The sequence below is a fragment of the Chlorocebus sabaeus genome, chromosome 1 (assembly GCF_047675955.1).
Source record: "Chlorocebus sabaeus isolate Y175 chromosome 1, mChlSab1.0.hap1, whole genome shotgun sequence".
Taxonomy (NCBI): Eukaryota; Metazoa; Chordata; class Mammalia; order Primates; family Cercopithecidae; genus Chlorocebus; species Chlorocebus sabaeus.
The window spans coordinates 21,644,210-21,659,120 of record NC_132904.1 but is presented as its reverse complement, the minus strand read 5'-3'; the positions used below and the strand labels follow the sequence as shown (position 1 = coordinate 21,659,120).

Sequence of the window (14,911 nt, the reverse complement as noted above, 5' to 3'; positions counted from 1 at the left end):
CCTCAAAAAAAAAAAAAAAAAGTAGTTCCTTTATTTTTGTATATACTTGAAATTTTTCATTATAAAACATTTAAATGATGTGATTACAAAGATGAGAAAACAAATAGCATCAGAAATGAGTAGGTAAATTTAAAAGGCAAATTAGCACATCTTAAACTAAAATAAATTGTGTAAGTCAGATATTCAGTTGATGGGTTACATGAATTAGACATAATTAAATAGTGAATTGCAAGCTTCATAAAAAATTTACATGGAATATTATAGAGACAAGGAGACAAATGAATCAACAGACTTAGGAAGTACCATGTATTCCAAGCTGGAAAAATAAAAAGAAATCCATACCTACATACATTATAGTAGAACTACAAAATAGCAAATAGTTTGTTTAGACTTTGTTGAATTTTTACAGTAAAATGTAAGGGTATCATTAAAAGAATGCACAAATCTAAAACCTATGAGGATAAAATAATGAAGTAAGAAGAGGATGAGCCAAAAAAATTTCAATACAAGAAAATGCAAAAAAAAAAAATTCAAGAATCTGGACAAATAAAAAAGATCTATAATATAGCATTGACAATAATGTCAAATTGGAAAACTTTTAAAGGAACTGCATATTTTTATGACTACACCTAAAACATAATAGAAATGTTAAAAAGTTGGAAAAGAAATACCAGGTACAAACTCATAAAAAGGAGGTAGGCATAGTTATATTAATTACCTGAACAAGATATATTTCAAAATAAAAATTATTAGGAGTAGAGAGAATGACTACATAATGATAAAATGTTTAATTCACCAGAAAGATATGCCAATTCTAAACTTATACATATTCAATAAAATACCCTCAAAATATGTAAAGCAAACGAAAGATAGATCTACAGTTAGAAATTGCAAATCTGTCGATATAAACACCCTCCATTATGGATAAGTCAGTCAGTTTGTACCTGTGTTTATGTTCATGAGGGATATTGGTCTGTGGTTTTTTTAATTACAATGTTTTTGTGAAGTTTTGGTATCAGGATAATAATGACCTTGTTTAATGAGTTGGAGGTGTTTCCTTCACTTTAGTTTTCTGAAAAAGTCTGTAGAGAATTCCTTAAATATTTGGTAGAATTTGCCAGTGAAGCCATCTGGTCCTAGAGTTCTCTTTGTGGGAGGTTTTTAATTATAGCTCTAATATCTTTAATAGATATAGGGCTATTCAAATTATCTCTTTCTTCTCTGGTGATCTTTGGCAATTTTGTCTTTCAAGGGACTTGTTCATTTCATTTAAATTGTTTATTGACATAAAGTTCTTCATATTATTTTCTTATCCTTTTACTATCTGTAGGATCTGTGGTAATGGACCCGCTCTTAATCCTGATATTGGTACTTTGTATCTTCTCTCTTTTTTTTCTGATCAGACTCACTAGAAGTTTATGAATTTTATTGACTTTTTTTTGTTGGGGGATGAGGGGACAGAGTCTCACTCTGTCGCCCAGGCTGGAGTGCAATGGTGTGATCTCAGCTCAGTGCAGCCTCTGCCTCCTGGATTCAAGTGATTCTCATACCTCGGCCTTCTGAGTAGCTGGGATTACAGGCATGTACCCCCACGCCTGGCTAATTTATTGTAGTTTTAGTAGAGACGAGATTTCACGATGTTGCCCAGGCTGGTCTCAAAACTCCTGAACTCCAGCAGTCCTCCCACCATGACCTCCCAAAGTGCTGGGATTACAGCCACCATGCTTGGCCAATTTTACTGATCTTAAATAATCAGTTTGAGGATCCACTGACTTTTCACCATCTTTTTGTTTTCTCTTTCATTTATGTCTGCTCTTATCTTAGTAATTTCCTTGTCTTCTACTTGCTTACGACTTAATTTGCTTTGCATTTTTTAGGTTTTTAATAGTTTCTTTTTTTTTTTAGGGTTTTAATGTAAGCTTGTATTATTGACTTGATCCCTGTCTTCTTTTCTAATGTAGATGTTCAGTGCTAAAAGTTTCCTATAAATTTACAACAAATTTAATTGTCATATTTTCATTTTCATTCAATTCAAAGTGCTTTGTAATTTTCCTTGTGATTTTTTTGACCCTTGAGTTATTTAGGAGTATGATATTTAGTTTCCAACTGTTTGGGTGTTTTCTAGATATCTTTCTTTAATTGATAGCTAGTTTAATTCTATTGTAGTAAATGAACATACTTCGTATGATTTGAATTCTTTTCAGCTTAATTCAAGCTTGTTTTATGGGCCAGAATATGGCCTATCTTGGTTAATGTTTCATGTGCACTAGAAAGGAATATTGTCTTCTGCTTTTGTTAGGTAGAGCATTTTAGAAGTATCAATTAGGTTAAGTTCATGATAGTATTGTTTATGTTTTAATGATTTTTTTTTTGGTCTTCTATAAGTTATTGAGAGGCTAAAATATTCAACTATATTAATAATTACGAATTTGCTTATGTCTTATTTTAGTGCTGTAAGCTTTCGATTTGTGTATTCCTAAGTTCTGTTACTAGATGTAGAAATCAATGAAATAGAAAACAAAGATACAATAGAGAAGATGAACAATCCAAAAGTTGTTTCTTTGAAACAAGTAGTAAAATAAACTTTTGGCAAAATTAAGATAAAAAGAAAGTACAAATACTCAATGTCAAGGAAAAGGGTGAAACAAAACTACATTTATATCAAATTAAGAGATAAGAAAAGCATATAATTGCAACTTTATGGCAATAAATTTGAAAAAAAGTAGATGGTTTCTTAGAAAAATGTAATGGACTTAAACTGTTTCGAGAACAAAAAGAAAACCTGAAGGATCTTATAATTCTCAAATAAATTTAAGTAGTAAGTTTTTTTAAAATCTCACAAAGAATACAAGATCTGTTGATTTTGCAAGTGTGAATTCTACAAACTTTTGAGAAATACCTCATCCTAATATAAACAGATTTCCAGACATTAGAATAAGGAATGACATACCAGTTAATTCCTTGAGACAGGTATAACCTTTACAACAAAATCAGACATTATGAGAAAGGAAAATTTTACATATATATATATATGTTGTCATATATAATTTTTAAGTTAGCACTAATCTTACTCGTAAACTTAGGTATCAAAATCATAAGCAAAATGTTCACAGACTGAATCCAGCAGCACATTTCTTTAAAAAAAGATATACCTTGACCAAGTTGGGTTTATCCCAGAAATACTGAAAATGGTCTAACTCCAGGAAAACATAAAATTTGAGTCACCACATTAAAGGAAAAAAACCGTGCAATCATTTCAGTAGATTGCATTTGATATAATTAATACCCATTTATGGTGTAAAACTTACTAACTTCCTTAATGTGGTGAAAATAATCAACAGCACATCTACTTCAAAGATGATTCTTAATGAGGAAATATGAAAAATAATTCCATGAAATCAGGAAAAAGAATCACCACTTCTTTTCAACCTTGTACTGAAACTCCTAGCAAGTATAGTAAATCAATAAAAATAAATTAGGCTGGGCACAGTGACTCACGCCTGTAATCCCAGCATTTTGGGAGGCCGAAGTGGGCAGATCACTTGAGTTCGAGACCAGCCTGTTCAATATGGTGAAACCCCCTCCCTACTAAAAGTGCAAAAATTAGCCGGCGTCGTGGTGCAGGCCTATAATCCCAGCTATTCAGGAGGCTGAGGCGGAAGAATCACTTGAACCCGGGAGGCAGAGGTTGCAGTGAGCTGAGATTGCGTCAGTGTACCCCGGCCTGGTCAACAGAGCGAGATTCCATCTCAGAAAAAGAAAGAAATGGCATAAGTATAAAGAAGAAAAAACAAAATATCATTCAGAGATGATATGATTATCTGTATAGCAAACCCCAAAGACTCCACAGATAGTTTTTTAGAAATAATGTATTTCTCAAAGTGGCTTCCTGTAAACTCAATAAATAAAAAGTTGCATTTCTGTACAGCAGCACAAAACTTAAAAGTGTAATTTTTAAAAATATACCTCATTGTAAAAATATAAAGTCAATAAATCTTACAAAAATTATCAAGACTTGTGTACAGCAAGAGATATAACTTTATCCAAAAGCATTTTAAACAACCTAAATAAACATATATAATGTTCATGGATAAGAAGACACATGTTATAAACATGTCAGTTTTCCCCAATTTGATTTATAGAGTCAATGCTATTATAATCAAAATATCAGCAGGGTTTTTTTATGGCACTTGAAAAGCAGGTCTTTATATGGAAAGGTAAAGCATGAAGAATAGACCTGACACTCTTGAAAAGAAAAACAAAGTGAGAGTTGCCTTACTTTTTTAATAAAACAAGACATTATGCTATTTGCTGAAGCATAAATAAAAATGGCTAGGAAGAGTAAATAGAAAGCCCAGATATAGACTAATCAGGGGTCCAGCTCCCCACAGATGGGTACTGGTCTGTGGCCTGTTAGGAATCGGGCTACACAGCAGGAGGTGTGTGGCAGGTGAACTTAGTCTGTATTTACAGCCACTCCCCACCGTTCGCATTACTCCTGAGCTCCGCCTCCTCTGCGTTAGAGTCTCATAGGAATGCAAACCCTATTGTGAACTGCACATGTGAGGGATCTAGGTTGCACACAAGTTCCTTATGAGAATCTAATGCCTGATGATCTGTCACTGTCTCCCATCACTCCCACATGGGACCATCTAGTTGCAGGAAGACAAGCTCAGGGCTCCCACTGATTCTACATTATGGTGAGTTGTATAATTATTTCACAATGTAATAATAATAGAAATAAAGGGCACGATAAATGTAATGTACTCAGATCATCCAGAAACCACCCCCTACCCCATCCACGGAAAATTTGTCTTCCATGAAACCAGTCCCTGGTGCCAAAAAGGTTAAGGACCTCTGCTCTGACATCAGAACTGTGATATATTGAAAAAGTAAATTGAAAATTGGTGGAAAGAGAAGGGACTATTCAAGAAATAGTACTGGGGCAATTGCTTAAGTTAATTTCAATCTTCATATCTGACACAAAAATTCAATTCCACGTGAATTAAGGAGTCAAGTATCAAAAACAAAATGTTAAAAATTAGAGTAAAATGTAGGAGATGACCTTTCTGGCTATGGAGTAAGGAAAGTTTTCTTCTTAAAGAAGAAACAAAATAACTATAAAAGAAAATGTTAATGAATTCAAGTATATCAAAGTTTAATTTTTTTAATTAAAGAGAGGCAGGCCAGAGAGAAAACATGTGTAACACATTTAATCTACAAAAGATTAATATACAAAACATATAAATTGATGAAAAGTAATAAAATAGAAAAATGCATTAAAGATATTAACAGGCATTTCACAGAAGTGATCTGTGTGATGAATAAACATGAGAAACAATTCTCAATCTCACTAGTAATCAGGAAATGCAAAGTAATACCACAGGAAGATGCCATTTTCCCCTCACCGATAATACCTAGGGTTAAGAAGGATATGGATCAAGAGGTCCTTTTAAACAATGCTAATGGGGCTGTAAGTTGGCATAGCGCCTTTGGGAAACAATTTGGCAATCTCTGGGTTTTTTTTTTTTTTTTTTTTTTTTTTTGAACATATGCATATCCTGTGGCCCAGAAATTCTACTCTTCAGTATCTAGTCTAGACTGTAACAGGAGACAAACAGGGAGCAATCTAAATGCCCATCTACAGAAAATGGATAAATACCATGTAGTGTATTCAACTTAATGAGCATTTAATTGTGTAGCAGGGAATTGAATAAATACAACATGAATGAATCTTAGAAATACAATGTTGAATAAAAAGCCCCAAGTTCGACAGGTCTACATACAGTATGCCATAGTCCCCCCCTTTGCGGCTTCGTTTTCCACGGTTTCAGTTATCCACAGTCGATCATGGTCCAAAAATATTAAATGGAAAATTGAAAAAAAAATAATTTATAAGTTTTTAAGTTGTCCACCATTCTGAGTAGCATGATGAAACCACCTGCTATTGGGCTCGGTCCACACGGGTTGTGAATCATCCCTTTACCTAGTGTATCCACACTGTAGATGCTCCCTGCCTCTCAGTAATCAGATTGAAAAAAAGTAGATATAAAACTGGATGTTATCCATGGTTTCAGGCATCCACTGTGAGTCTTGGAATGTATCCCCCTCAAGTAGGAGGAACTACTGTACCATTTTCATAAAGTGCAGGAAGAAGTAAACTAATGTATATTGTTGAATCAAGTATACATGTATGTCAGAGATAGAACTATGTTTAAAAGGTGAAATGGAATACTAAAGATAACATTTAGAATAGTGGGTGAGGATGGAATGGTGTAAGAACACATCGGTAAATACAAGTTCATTTTTCAGTAAGGTGGTCATTTCTGGAATATTCATTATTGTATGTTTTACAGCGTGAATATGTTTTGCGTAGTTATATACTTACTATTTATGTTATATAATTTTATATTTACTTGGCACGGTGTCGCATTCCGATAATCCTAACACTTTGGGAGACTGAGGCAGGAGGATCACTTTAGCCCAGGAGTTCAAGACCAGCCTGGACAACATGGCAAGATCACATCTCTACAAAAAATTTAAAAATTAGCCAAGCATGGTGGTGCATGCCTGTAGTCCCAGCTGCTCAGGAGGCTGAGGTGGGAGGCTGAGACAGGAAGATCATTTGAACCCAGGAGTTCAAGGCTGCAGTGAGCTATGATCACACCACTGCACTCCAGCCTGGGGGACAGAGCAAGAGCTGCCTCAGAAAAAAGAAGAAATTATATATTATACATGTATTTAATGATTTATGTTCTTTTGTGTGTCAAATATTAGCATTAAATAAATATCCTTTTTTTTTTTTTGGAGACAGAATCTCGCTTTGTCACCCAGGCTGGAGTGTAGTGGTGCAATCTTGGTTTACTGCAACCTCCTCCTCCCAGGTTCAAGTGATTCTCCTGCCTCAGCTTCCTGAGTAGCTGGGATTACAGGCAGCTGCCACCACGCCTGGCTAATTTTTGTGTTTTGAGTAGAGATGGGTTTTCACCACGTTGGCCAGGCTGGTTTCGAGCTCCTGACCTCAAGTGATCCGCTTGCCTCAGCCTCCCAAAGTGCTGAGATTACAGGTGTGAGCCACCACACCCGGCCTAAGATCATTTTATTTAAAATCCTTTTAGAATACCAGTCAAAAAGAGCAAGTCACTTAACAAGGAGGAACAAGTCACTTAACAAGGAGAAACAAGTCGGGCTAGCTTCAGATTTCTCTCAACAGCATTCCACACCAAGAGGCAATACAGAAATGCCAATACATTATTTGAGGAAAGAATAAGCTGTGGTTTTAAATCCAACCAAGCTGTCTTTTAGCTCTGAAAGCACCAGACAGAAAGTTTTCAACATATATGATTGTATTGGTTTGCTAGGGCCACTAGAATAAAATACCACAGACAGGGTAGCTTCAGCAGCAGAAATTTATTTCACGGGTCTGGAGGCTGGAAGCCTGAGATCAAAGTGCTGGCAGGGTTGGTTTCCCCTGAGACCTCTCTGGCTTGCAGTTGGCCTCATGCTGCCTCTTCACATGGTTGTCCCTCTGTGCACATAGGACCCTGGTGTGTCTCTCCTCTTCTAACTCCTTCATACAAATCCAGTCATTTAGAGTTAGGACCCCACTCTAATAGCCTTATTGTAACTTAATCACTGCATTGAAGGCCTCCAAATACAGTTACATTCTGAGGTACAGGGGATTGGGACTTAAAAATATGAAATTTGGGGGAACATAGTTCAACCCATAGCAGTGATCTCAAAGAATATTGTTCCCATGAGCCCTTCTTGAGGAAACTATTAGAAGATGAGCTTTAGCCAACCAGGAGATGATTGGGGAAAACACACAAAGGTAATGTCAGTGATCACTGATTATATTCAGCTGTAAAACCAATACTAAAACAAAGGTGAGGCATAGGGTGATAGGTCAGAAGGTAAATACTATACTCCCTGACAATGTAGAATCCTAAAATTAACAAAAATGTTATTGAAAACCGAAATCAGACAAGCAGTTATGTCTTCTGAGTGCCTCTTCTGTAATGGCTGGGAGTCAGAGATCAACCAAAAGTTGCAAATGAAATAGATTTTAAAAATCCAAAGTTAGACCTAAATTCAAAATTCAGCCTAAATTAAGTACTGTAGTTTTATCTATAGTAAAGGTAGTATCTCACTGGGGAGAGAGGTGAATTATTAATTAAATTTTGAGACAAATTAGTAGCTATCTGGAGAAAAATTAAGTTGGAGCCATATCTTTTACCTTATAGCAGATTAAATTTCAAATGGATCAAATATTTAAATGTAAAAAATGAAATTGTAAAAATTCTGTAGGGGAAATGGTAAAATATTTATTTCTTTTGCTTTTTTAAGAGACAGAGTCTCAGTCTGTCTCCCCCAGGCTAAAGTGCATTGAGTGGTGTGATCATAGCTCACTGTCACCTCAAACTCCTGGGCTCAAGTGATCCTCCTGCCTCAGCCTTCTGAGTAGTTGAGACTACAGATGCACAGCATCATGCCCAGCTACATTTTTTATTTTTTGTAGAGACAGGATCTTGCTGTGGTGCCCAGGCTGATCTCCTCTTGTCTTGGCCTCCCAGTGCACTAAGATTACAGCTGTGAACCACCAAGCCTGGCCCAGTAAAATTTCTTGATATCCTTGGAATGAGATAGGGCTTCCTAACTACAACTGGAAAATCCAGAAGTCATTGAAGATCATGAAAAAAACAAATTCTGTAGCAATCAAAATCTGCATCACACAAAGCACCATAAGTCGAAAGACAGACTTCAAACTCAGGAAACGTATCTGTAAATCATAGGCAAGGATGATCTCCCTAAAATATAAAGAACTTTTTACCAACAGACAAGACAAAAGCCTCACAGAACAATTAAAATATAAAAGCAGATAGTTTACAGAAAAGACGTACAAAAGGCTAACAAATACGAAAGAATGGTCAGCTCCACTCATAAGAAGGGAAATGCAGATTAAAACCACATTTCTCACCCATCAGATTGGCAGAGGCCTAAGAGTATAGTAACAAACTCTGTGATGGGGCTATAAGGAAGTGGTGATACTTACATATTTCTGGCCGGAGATTAAATTGTTATAATCCAGCCAGGCGTTGTGGCTCATGTAATCCCAGCACTTTGGGAGGCCAAAGCATGTGGATCACCTGAGGTCGTGAGTTCGAGACCAGCCTGGCCAACATGGCGAAACCCTGTCTCTACTAAAAATACAAAAATTAGACAGGCGTGATGGTGCACACCTGTAACCCCAGCTACTCGGGAGACTGAGACAGAAGAATCGCTTGAACCTGGGACATGAAGGTTGCAGTGAGCTGAGATCATGCCGCTGCACTCCAGCCTGGGCGACAGAGAGACTCAGTCTCAGGGAAAAAAAAAAAAAAAAGAGAAAGGAAAGGAAAGGGGGGGGAGGAAGGAGGGGGAAGGGGAGGGGGAGGGGAGGGGAGGAAATTCTAGAAGGAAACGTAAGAAACTAAAAATAGCGTTTCCTTGTCTACCATAGAGACAAGGATGGGAGGTAGACTTCACAGTATAACTCTGTATACTTTGTGGTTTTTAACACGTGAATATGTTACCTATTCAGAAAGTTAAATAAAATAGAACATAGATATGAGATATAGTTCTGCTATTCAGTAGTTGAGTGAACTTGGGCAAGACACTTAACCTCTCTGAGTCATAGTTTTCTCATTTATAGAAGGGCTGTAATCGTCGTATCAAGCTCACAGGATTGTTCTAAGGGTTAATGAAGGACGGGAGGAACAGAAAGTGCTAAGCAGAGTGCCAGCACTTAGTAAATACTCAGTTGAATGGTCGTGACTTGTGTAACTGAACTTAATCTTGGTAATAAATGAGTATGTTCCTGAAAGGACACCAGCCTTAGCTAACATTCCTTTGCAGAATCAGACGTCCTGGGTCCTCTCCAGCATGGCAGCCCTCTACTGGAGGGTGAAAGGCCAAGGAAAGAAGGCAATCGACTGCCTCCGCCAGGCTCTGCACTATGCACCACACCAGATGAAGGTGAGTGGGACTCCGAAGGTGGGAATTTCTGCCCCTTGGTCCTTTCCATTCCCCATGGTTTATTCTGACCTTTCAACCAGCCTCCCTCATGCTCAGCCAGTGAGGACATGTTACAAGGAGAGAATGGGGCAGGAGACCTTCTGACTGGGCATGTGCCCCTGCAAGCCTGTGAACTATCCCTGCTGTGTGCCTCCCCAGCCTCAGCAGGTTGGAATGTGGGGAAGGCCTTCCAGATCACTGTAAGACGTTACTGCACTGAGTCCCCTTTCTGTTGTGTTCAGAGCCACCCAACATATAGCAAATGCACTGGCCAAAGTGGGCTGACACATAGAAGTCAATCTGAGTTTAGCTTGCCCTCAGGGGCCTGGTGACCTCTTAGACTTGTTTTGCTTATCCTCTTGGCTTGAGCTTGCTTCCAAGCACAGAGATAGAAGCGAATTTCCATTTCTTCACGTGCATTGGTCAGTCCCTGATCCTTGTCTGACTTCTACTGTTTCCACAAAAACAAAACAAAACAAAACAAAAAACAAACCAGCTAACCCTGTGTGACACCAAACTTTTCCAGAAGACCAGTTGTTGTTATGATGGGTGAGAAAGTACGGTTTTTATCAGCACATTTGTATCCATGTGTTCTGAGTTCTGCATTAATCCAGATCTTACACTTTTTAAAGACGTGGCTGGTGTCGTCTTTGCTCATCAAGGCAGTGTATGGAATGATGGAAGGAACACAGGATTCACTGCCAGGCATTGCTGAGTTTTAAACACAGCTCTACCTCTTACTAGCTTTGTGAATTTGGGCACCTTATTGAACTTCAATGAGCTCATCTAGGGTCATGCATTCTGTGGCTGTCACAAAGATGGGTCCTTTTTTTCTGTTCTGTGTCGCTATAGAACCCAATATGGCGTGATACGGGTAGCATTGCTCAGGTAAGGCACTTAAAGGGAATGATATTTGTGATGATAACAGTATTGCAACAATATTGCTACTTGTTCCATCCATCATTTTGTACTCTCTACTGTTAGGCAATAGGGAAGGGCTGAGGCTCTACCTCTAAGAGTCAGCAAACTTCCTGAAAAGGGCAAGAGAATAAAATACTTAGACTCTGGAGGCCAGACAGCCTCTGGTGCACCTACTTAATTCTAGCATTGTAGTATGAAAACTGCCACAGAAATACGTAGAGGACTGGGAGTGATTGTGTCCCAATAAAACTTTTTTAAAAATAGGCAGCAGACTAGGTTAGGCCTCAGTTTGCCAACCCCTAATGAGATGATGGTTCTTGCAGAAATTATTTTGACTTTCTGACAGCATGACTTCAAGTGTGGTCTGTGGACAGTACACAGACTTTTTATTAGCAGTCTGCAATGAGACAAGGAGCTTCACCAGTAGAAACCAACTACATTATTCAGCAGATTGTTTACTTTAGCTGACATTTTGTTGTGTTTGGTTTTCGAAGCAAGACTCCGCCAATGAAAGAAGGAATTGATTGATATTCTGGTACAAGCACCTTATCTATCACAGACCAGTAGCAAACAGCAGAAAAGCGCTTTGAGTGGCACTATTCTAATCATTCACCAGGAAGCACCGACTGTATTCTTTATGATCACCAAAAACAAGAATGAAAGCTCAAAACCCAATTTTCCCTTCTCACCATTCTCCTTCTTCTCCCAGGATGTGCCCCTGATTAGCCTGGCCAACATCTTGCACAATGCCAAGCTCTGGAACGATGCCGTCATAGTAGCCACCATGGCAGTAGAGATCGCACCACACTTTGCTGTGAACCACTTCACTCTGGGCAATGTCTACGTGGCAATGGTGAGATGGGGGTGTGAGCAGAATGTACCAACTCTGCCAAACAGTAGCACATCTTTGATTTCAAAACCTCTTTGAATATGTCATTGCCCACCAGTGTCCTGTAAACTTGTCTAAAATTGCTAGCTCCAAAAAAAAAAAAATGTTATGTTTTATGGATAAGGGTTTGAGAGGTGTGTAAAAAAATAATACATGAAATTCTTCTAAGTATTTGCAACTACATAGTTCCTCAACATGAGTTAACACCAACAGCAGAGTCAGATTTACCTACAGTTTCCTGGAGACACCACCTGTTCCAGAGACCCTCTCCTGACACGTCGTGCACACACACACATGCTCTGTTGCTTCCAGGTTGGGCTAAGGTACCTGTTGTCGCCCTCCTGACACCCTGTGCATATTTTTCTTGCTGGATTTTCACCTTGTTTTATAATTTTTTGTTTAAGGATTTGTCTTTCCCTGTAGCCTATGGGCTCATTGGGGACAAGACTCCTCTTCACCTCCCTGTTCCCAGTGCCTCACAGTGTTTTTGGCACGTGGTGGGTGCTCACCAAGTAGTTAATGAATGATGAAATTCCGCTAGTTTCATGGAATACCATTTAGAGAGAAAATGGCAAAGTCATCCAGATCCCTCATTCTGATCAGAAACAAGAACTGATTTCAGAACTGAAAATCCCAGGGGGACCCCCTAAAAGCTGTCATAACCCAGTTTAGCATGAGAATCATGCCGTTCACTTTCATCTAAAATGTGGCATCACACATAGGGCTGTTCCCAAGATGCTCTCAGTAATGGCTTATGGAGTGAGCAGCCCTGGGCTGCCAGCTTCCTTGACTTCAGAGGCGAGAAGTATTTTGCCAGGGAGGTATTGCCGAATATGCAGATTTCCCTCTGCTTCTTAAATTGAAGAATCTGTTGTTGCCCCCAGTAAATGTGAAGTTTGCTACTATGAACGAGGACTTGTGTCTCTCATTTGGCTAGAAGTCATTGAACCAGTTGATTTGGGCTCTTCTTTAAGAGTGTAACTCTAAGTAAAAGATTAACCTTCAGTATGGCAGGGATCATTTCCCAATCTTTGTTGGAGTTTTTAAATGTTAAAGAGAATTTTAAAACTCTTCAAAATGTTCGAGTCCAATTGAGATACCTGACTTAGTTTCCGTCTTTCTAGCTACATTAGAAAATTTAGGCAGATGCATAATGGGCATTTGTCAGGCATGGTTCTAGAGGTTTCTGTGAGGATTAAATGGAAGGATTTCATAAAGCACCTAGCACAGTGTCTGGCACATTTCAGGCACTCAGGACTGTTAGGTCTTCTTATTACCACAATTATGACTGTTGTTGGGTTTGTAAAAGCTGCTGTACCTGTTTTCCTTTTGTTCTTGGGCTCTGCCGTAGTTTCCTTTGTGATGTTATACCTCGGGGATGAAGGCAGCTGTTTCCTCCCAGAGGAACCTCAGACTTTTCCACAGAGACTTAGATCCATTGAGCAAATGCTGCAGGGTTGTCCCTAGCACAGAGGTGCTTCTTGAGAAAAAAGAGGTCACAATATTTATTTAGCCTGGTGATGCCATCCCCTCACGTTTGTCTCCTTGACCCTCACAGGAAGAATTTGAAAAAGCACTGGTGTGGTATGAATCCACATTGAAGCTTCAGCCCGAGTTTGTCCCAGCCAAGAACCGAATCCAGACCATCCAGTGTCACTTAATGCTGAAGAAGGGACGGCGCTCTCCTTAGTGCACTTCTTCTTTCTCTCTTTCTCTTTACTCATGCTCTCAAAAAAAAGAAAAAGAAAAAAAAGAAAAAAGAAACCAATCATTGTCAGTATCTACTATTAATGATGTGTGTGAAAATAACTAAGACTTATAACAGGACTTTTACATATGCGGGAATTGGTTTGTTTTTAAGTTTCTCCTTTCCCCCAACCAGCCTCAGAAGAGGCACCTTCAGAAACACACATTTCTTAAAAGGAAAGTGCAGCTTCAAGATATTGTGTAAATACTGAGCCAAGACATTTCTGGAGCTGTGCTCTGTCTCCAAAAACCTCACTGCCTTTAGGGCTTTTCTCAGTGGTCCAGCTAACCTCCTCTTTGGAGGAGGACAAAGCCGCATTGCTCATTCTCTGCTTCCTGTCGTAGCCTCTGTTGTCAGTGGAAATGCAGAAGCCCATCTGGTGCCCGTCGGTGAGAAGCAACGTTCTGCGCTCTCTCCGTTAGACCTCCATGCTGTCCCCAGTCTTGTACGTTCCATGCTGCTATGTTACAAACTCTCAGAGGTAGTTTGCAGGGGAGGAAGGGGAATATGAATTTTAAAACAAAATATTTACAACAACAAAAATTCTTAGGATCAGCTGACCTTTGTAATGTTATTTATGTTGGGGAGGGAGGGGGGCTGAGAAGGGGAAATCAGCAGTGTGCAACATCTTTATCATTTGTACTTTAATTACAAATCACAAGGAAACCAATAAGTTGAAATCCTATATAACAGGTTTATATATATAGAATATGTATATTTGAAGCCCTCTACAGACTGAGTCTATGTTTTACTAATTCTTTGTTCACTGTGTTACCCATCTTGGAATAAGGTGTGAGTGTCAGCTCCCTCTCTCTGAGGCCTCCCGACTTCGCTCCTCAGGAGAGTAATGAGCCAAGGTTGAGTGTTTCCATACAATGCTTTTACCTTTGGTCCCAGGAGAATCAGAAACTCCAACATTTTGGAATCTTCAAGGGCACATACTGAGAAAAAAAAATAAAATTGTTTATGAGCAAAATAGGTTGGTCACGTGATTTTTCTTTAGAACCTGGCTAATTTGGGCAGCTGTGAAGCCTGACTTTAACTCTGGATCTCATCGTCCCAAGCCCTACATTGGCTTTATCTTTCTTGCAGCAGCAAGGTGAGGGGAGAAAAAAACAATCCATCATCACTAGGTTTTATAGTTGATAAACTTATTAGAACAATGCATTTAACCAGGAAAGACATACAGTCAGCACATGTTCGGAGTTCAGTATATAATTGACCTTCCTGGCAAAGGAAGAATCATCTAAGCCACAAAGTCATGGCCCTCAGGTAAGCACTGATCTTAACATTCATCCAAG

At 38.6% G+C, this 14,911-nt stretch overlaps 1 protein-coding gene across 1 annotated transcript in view; it reads left to right on the top strand.

The window, feature by feature from the left end:
- TTC17 (tetratricopeptide repeat domain 17) overlaps positions 1-14,586 on the top strand; it is a 142,263-nt gene extending 127,677 nt beyond the window's left edge. The window contains exons 23-25 of the mRNA XM_008001222.3: positions 9,895-10,014; positions 11,684-11,827; positions 13,422-14,586. Coding sequence (XP_007999413.1) covers positions 9,895-10,014; positions 11,684-11,827; positions 13,422-13,553 — 396 coding nt within the window. The 3' untranslated portion in view covers positions 13,554-14,586. The remainder of the gene's footprint in view (positions 1-9,894; positions 10,015-11,683; positions 11,828-13,421) is intronic.
- Positions 14,587-14,911: the final 325 nt, after the last annotated feature.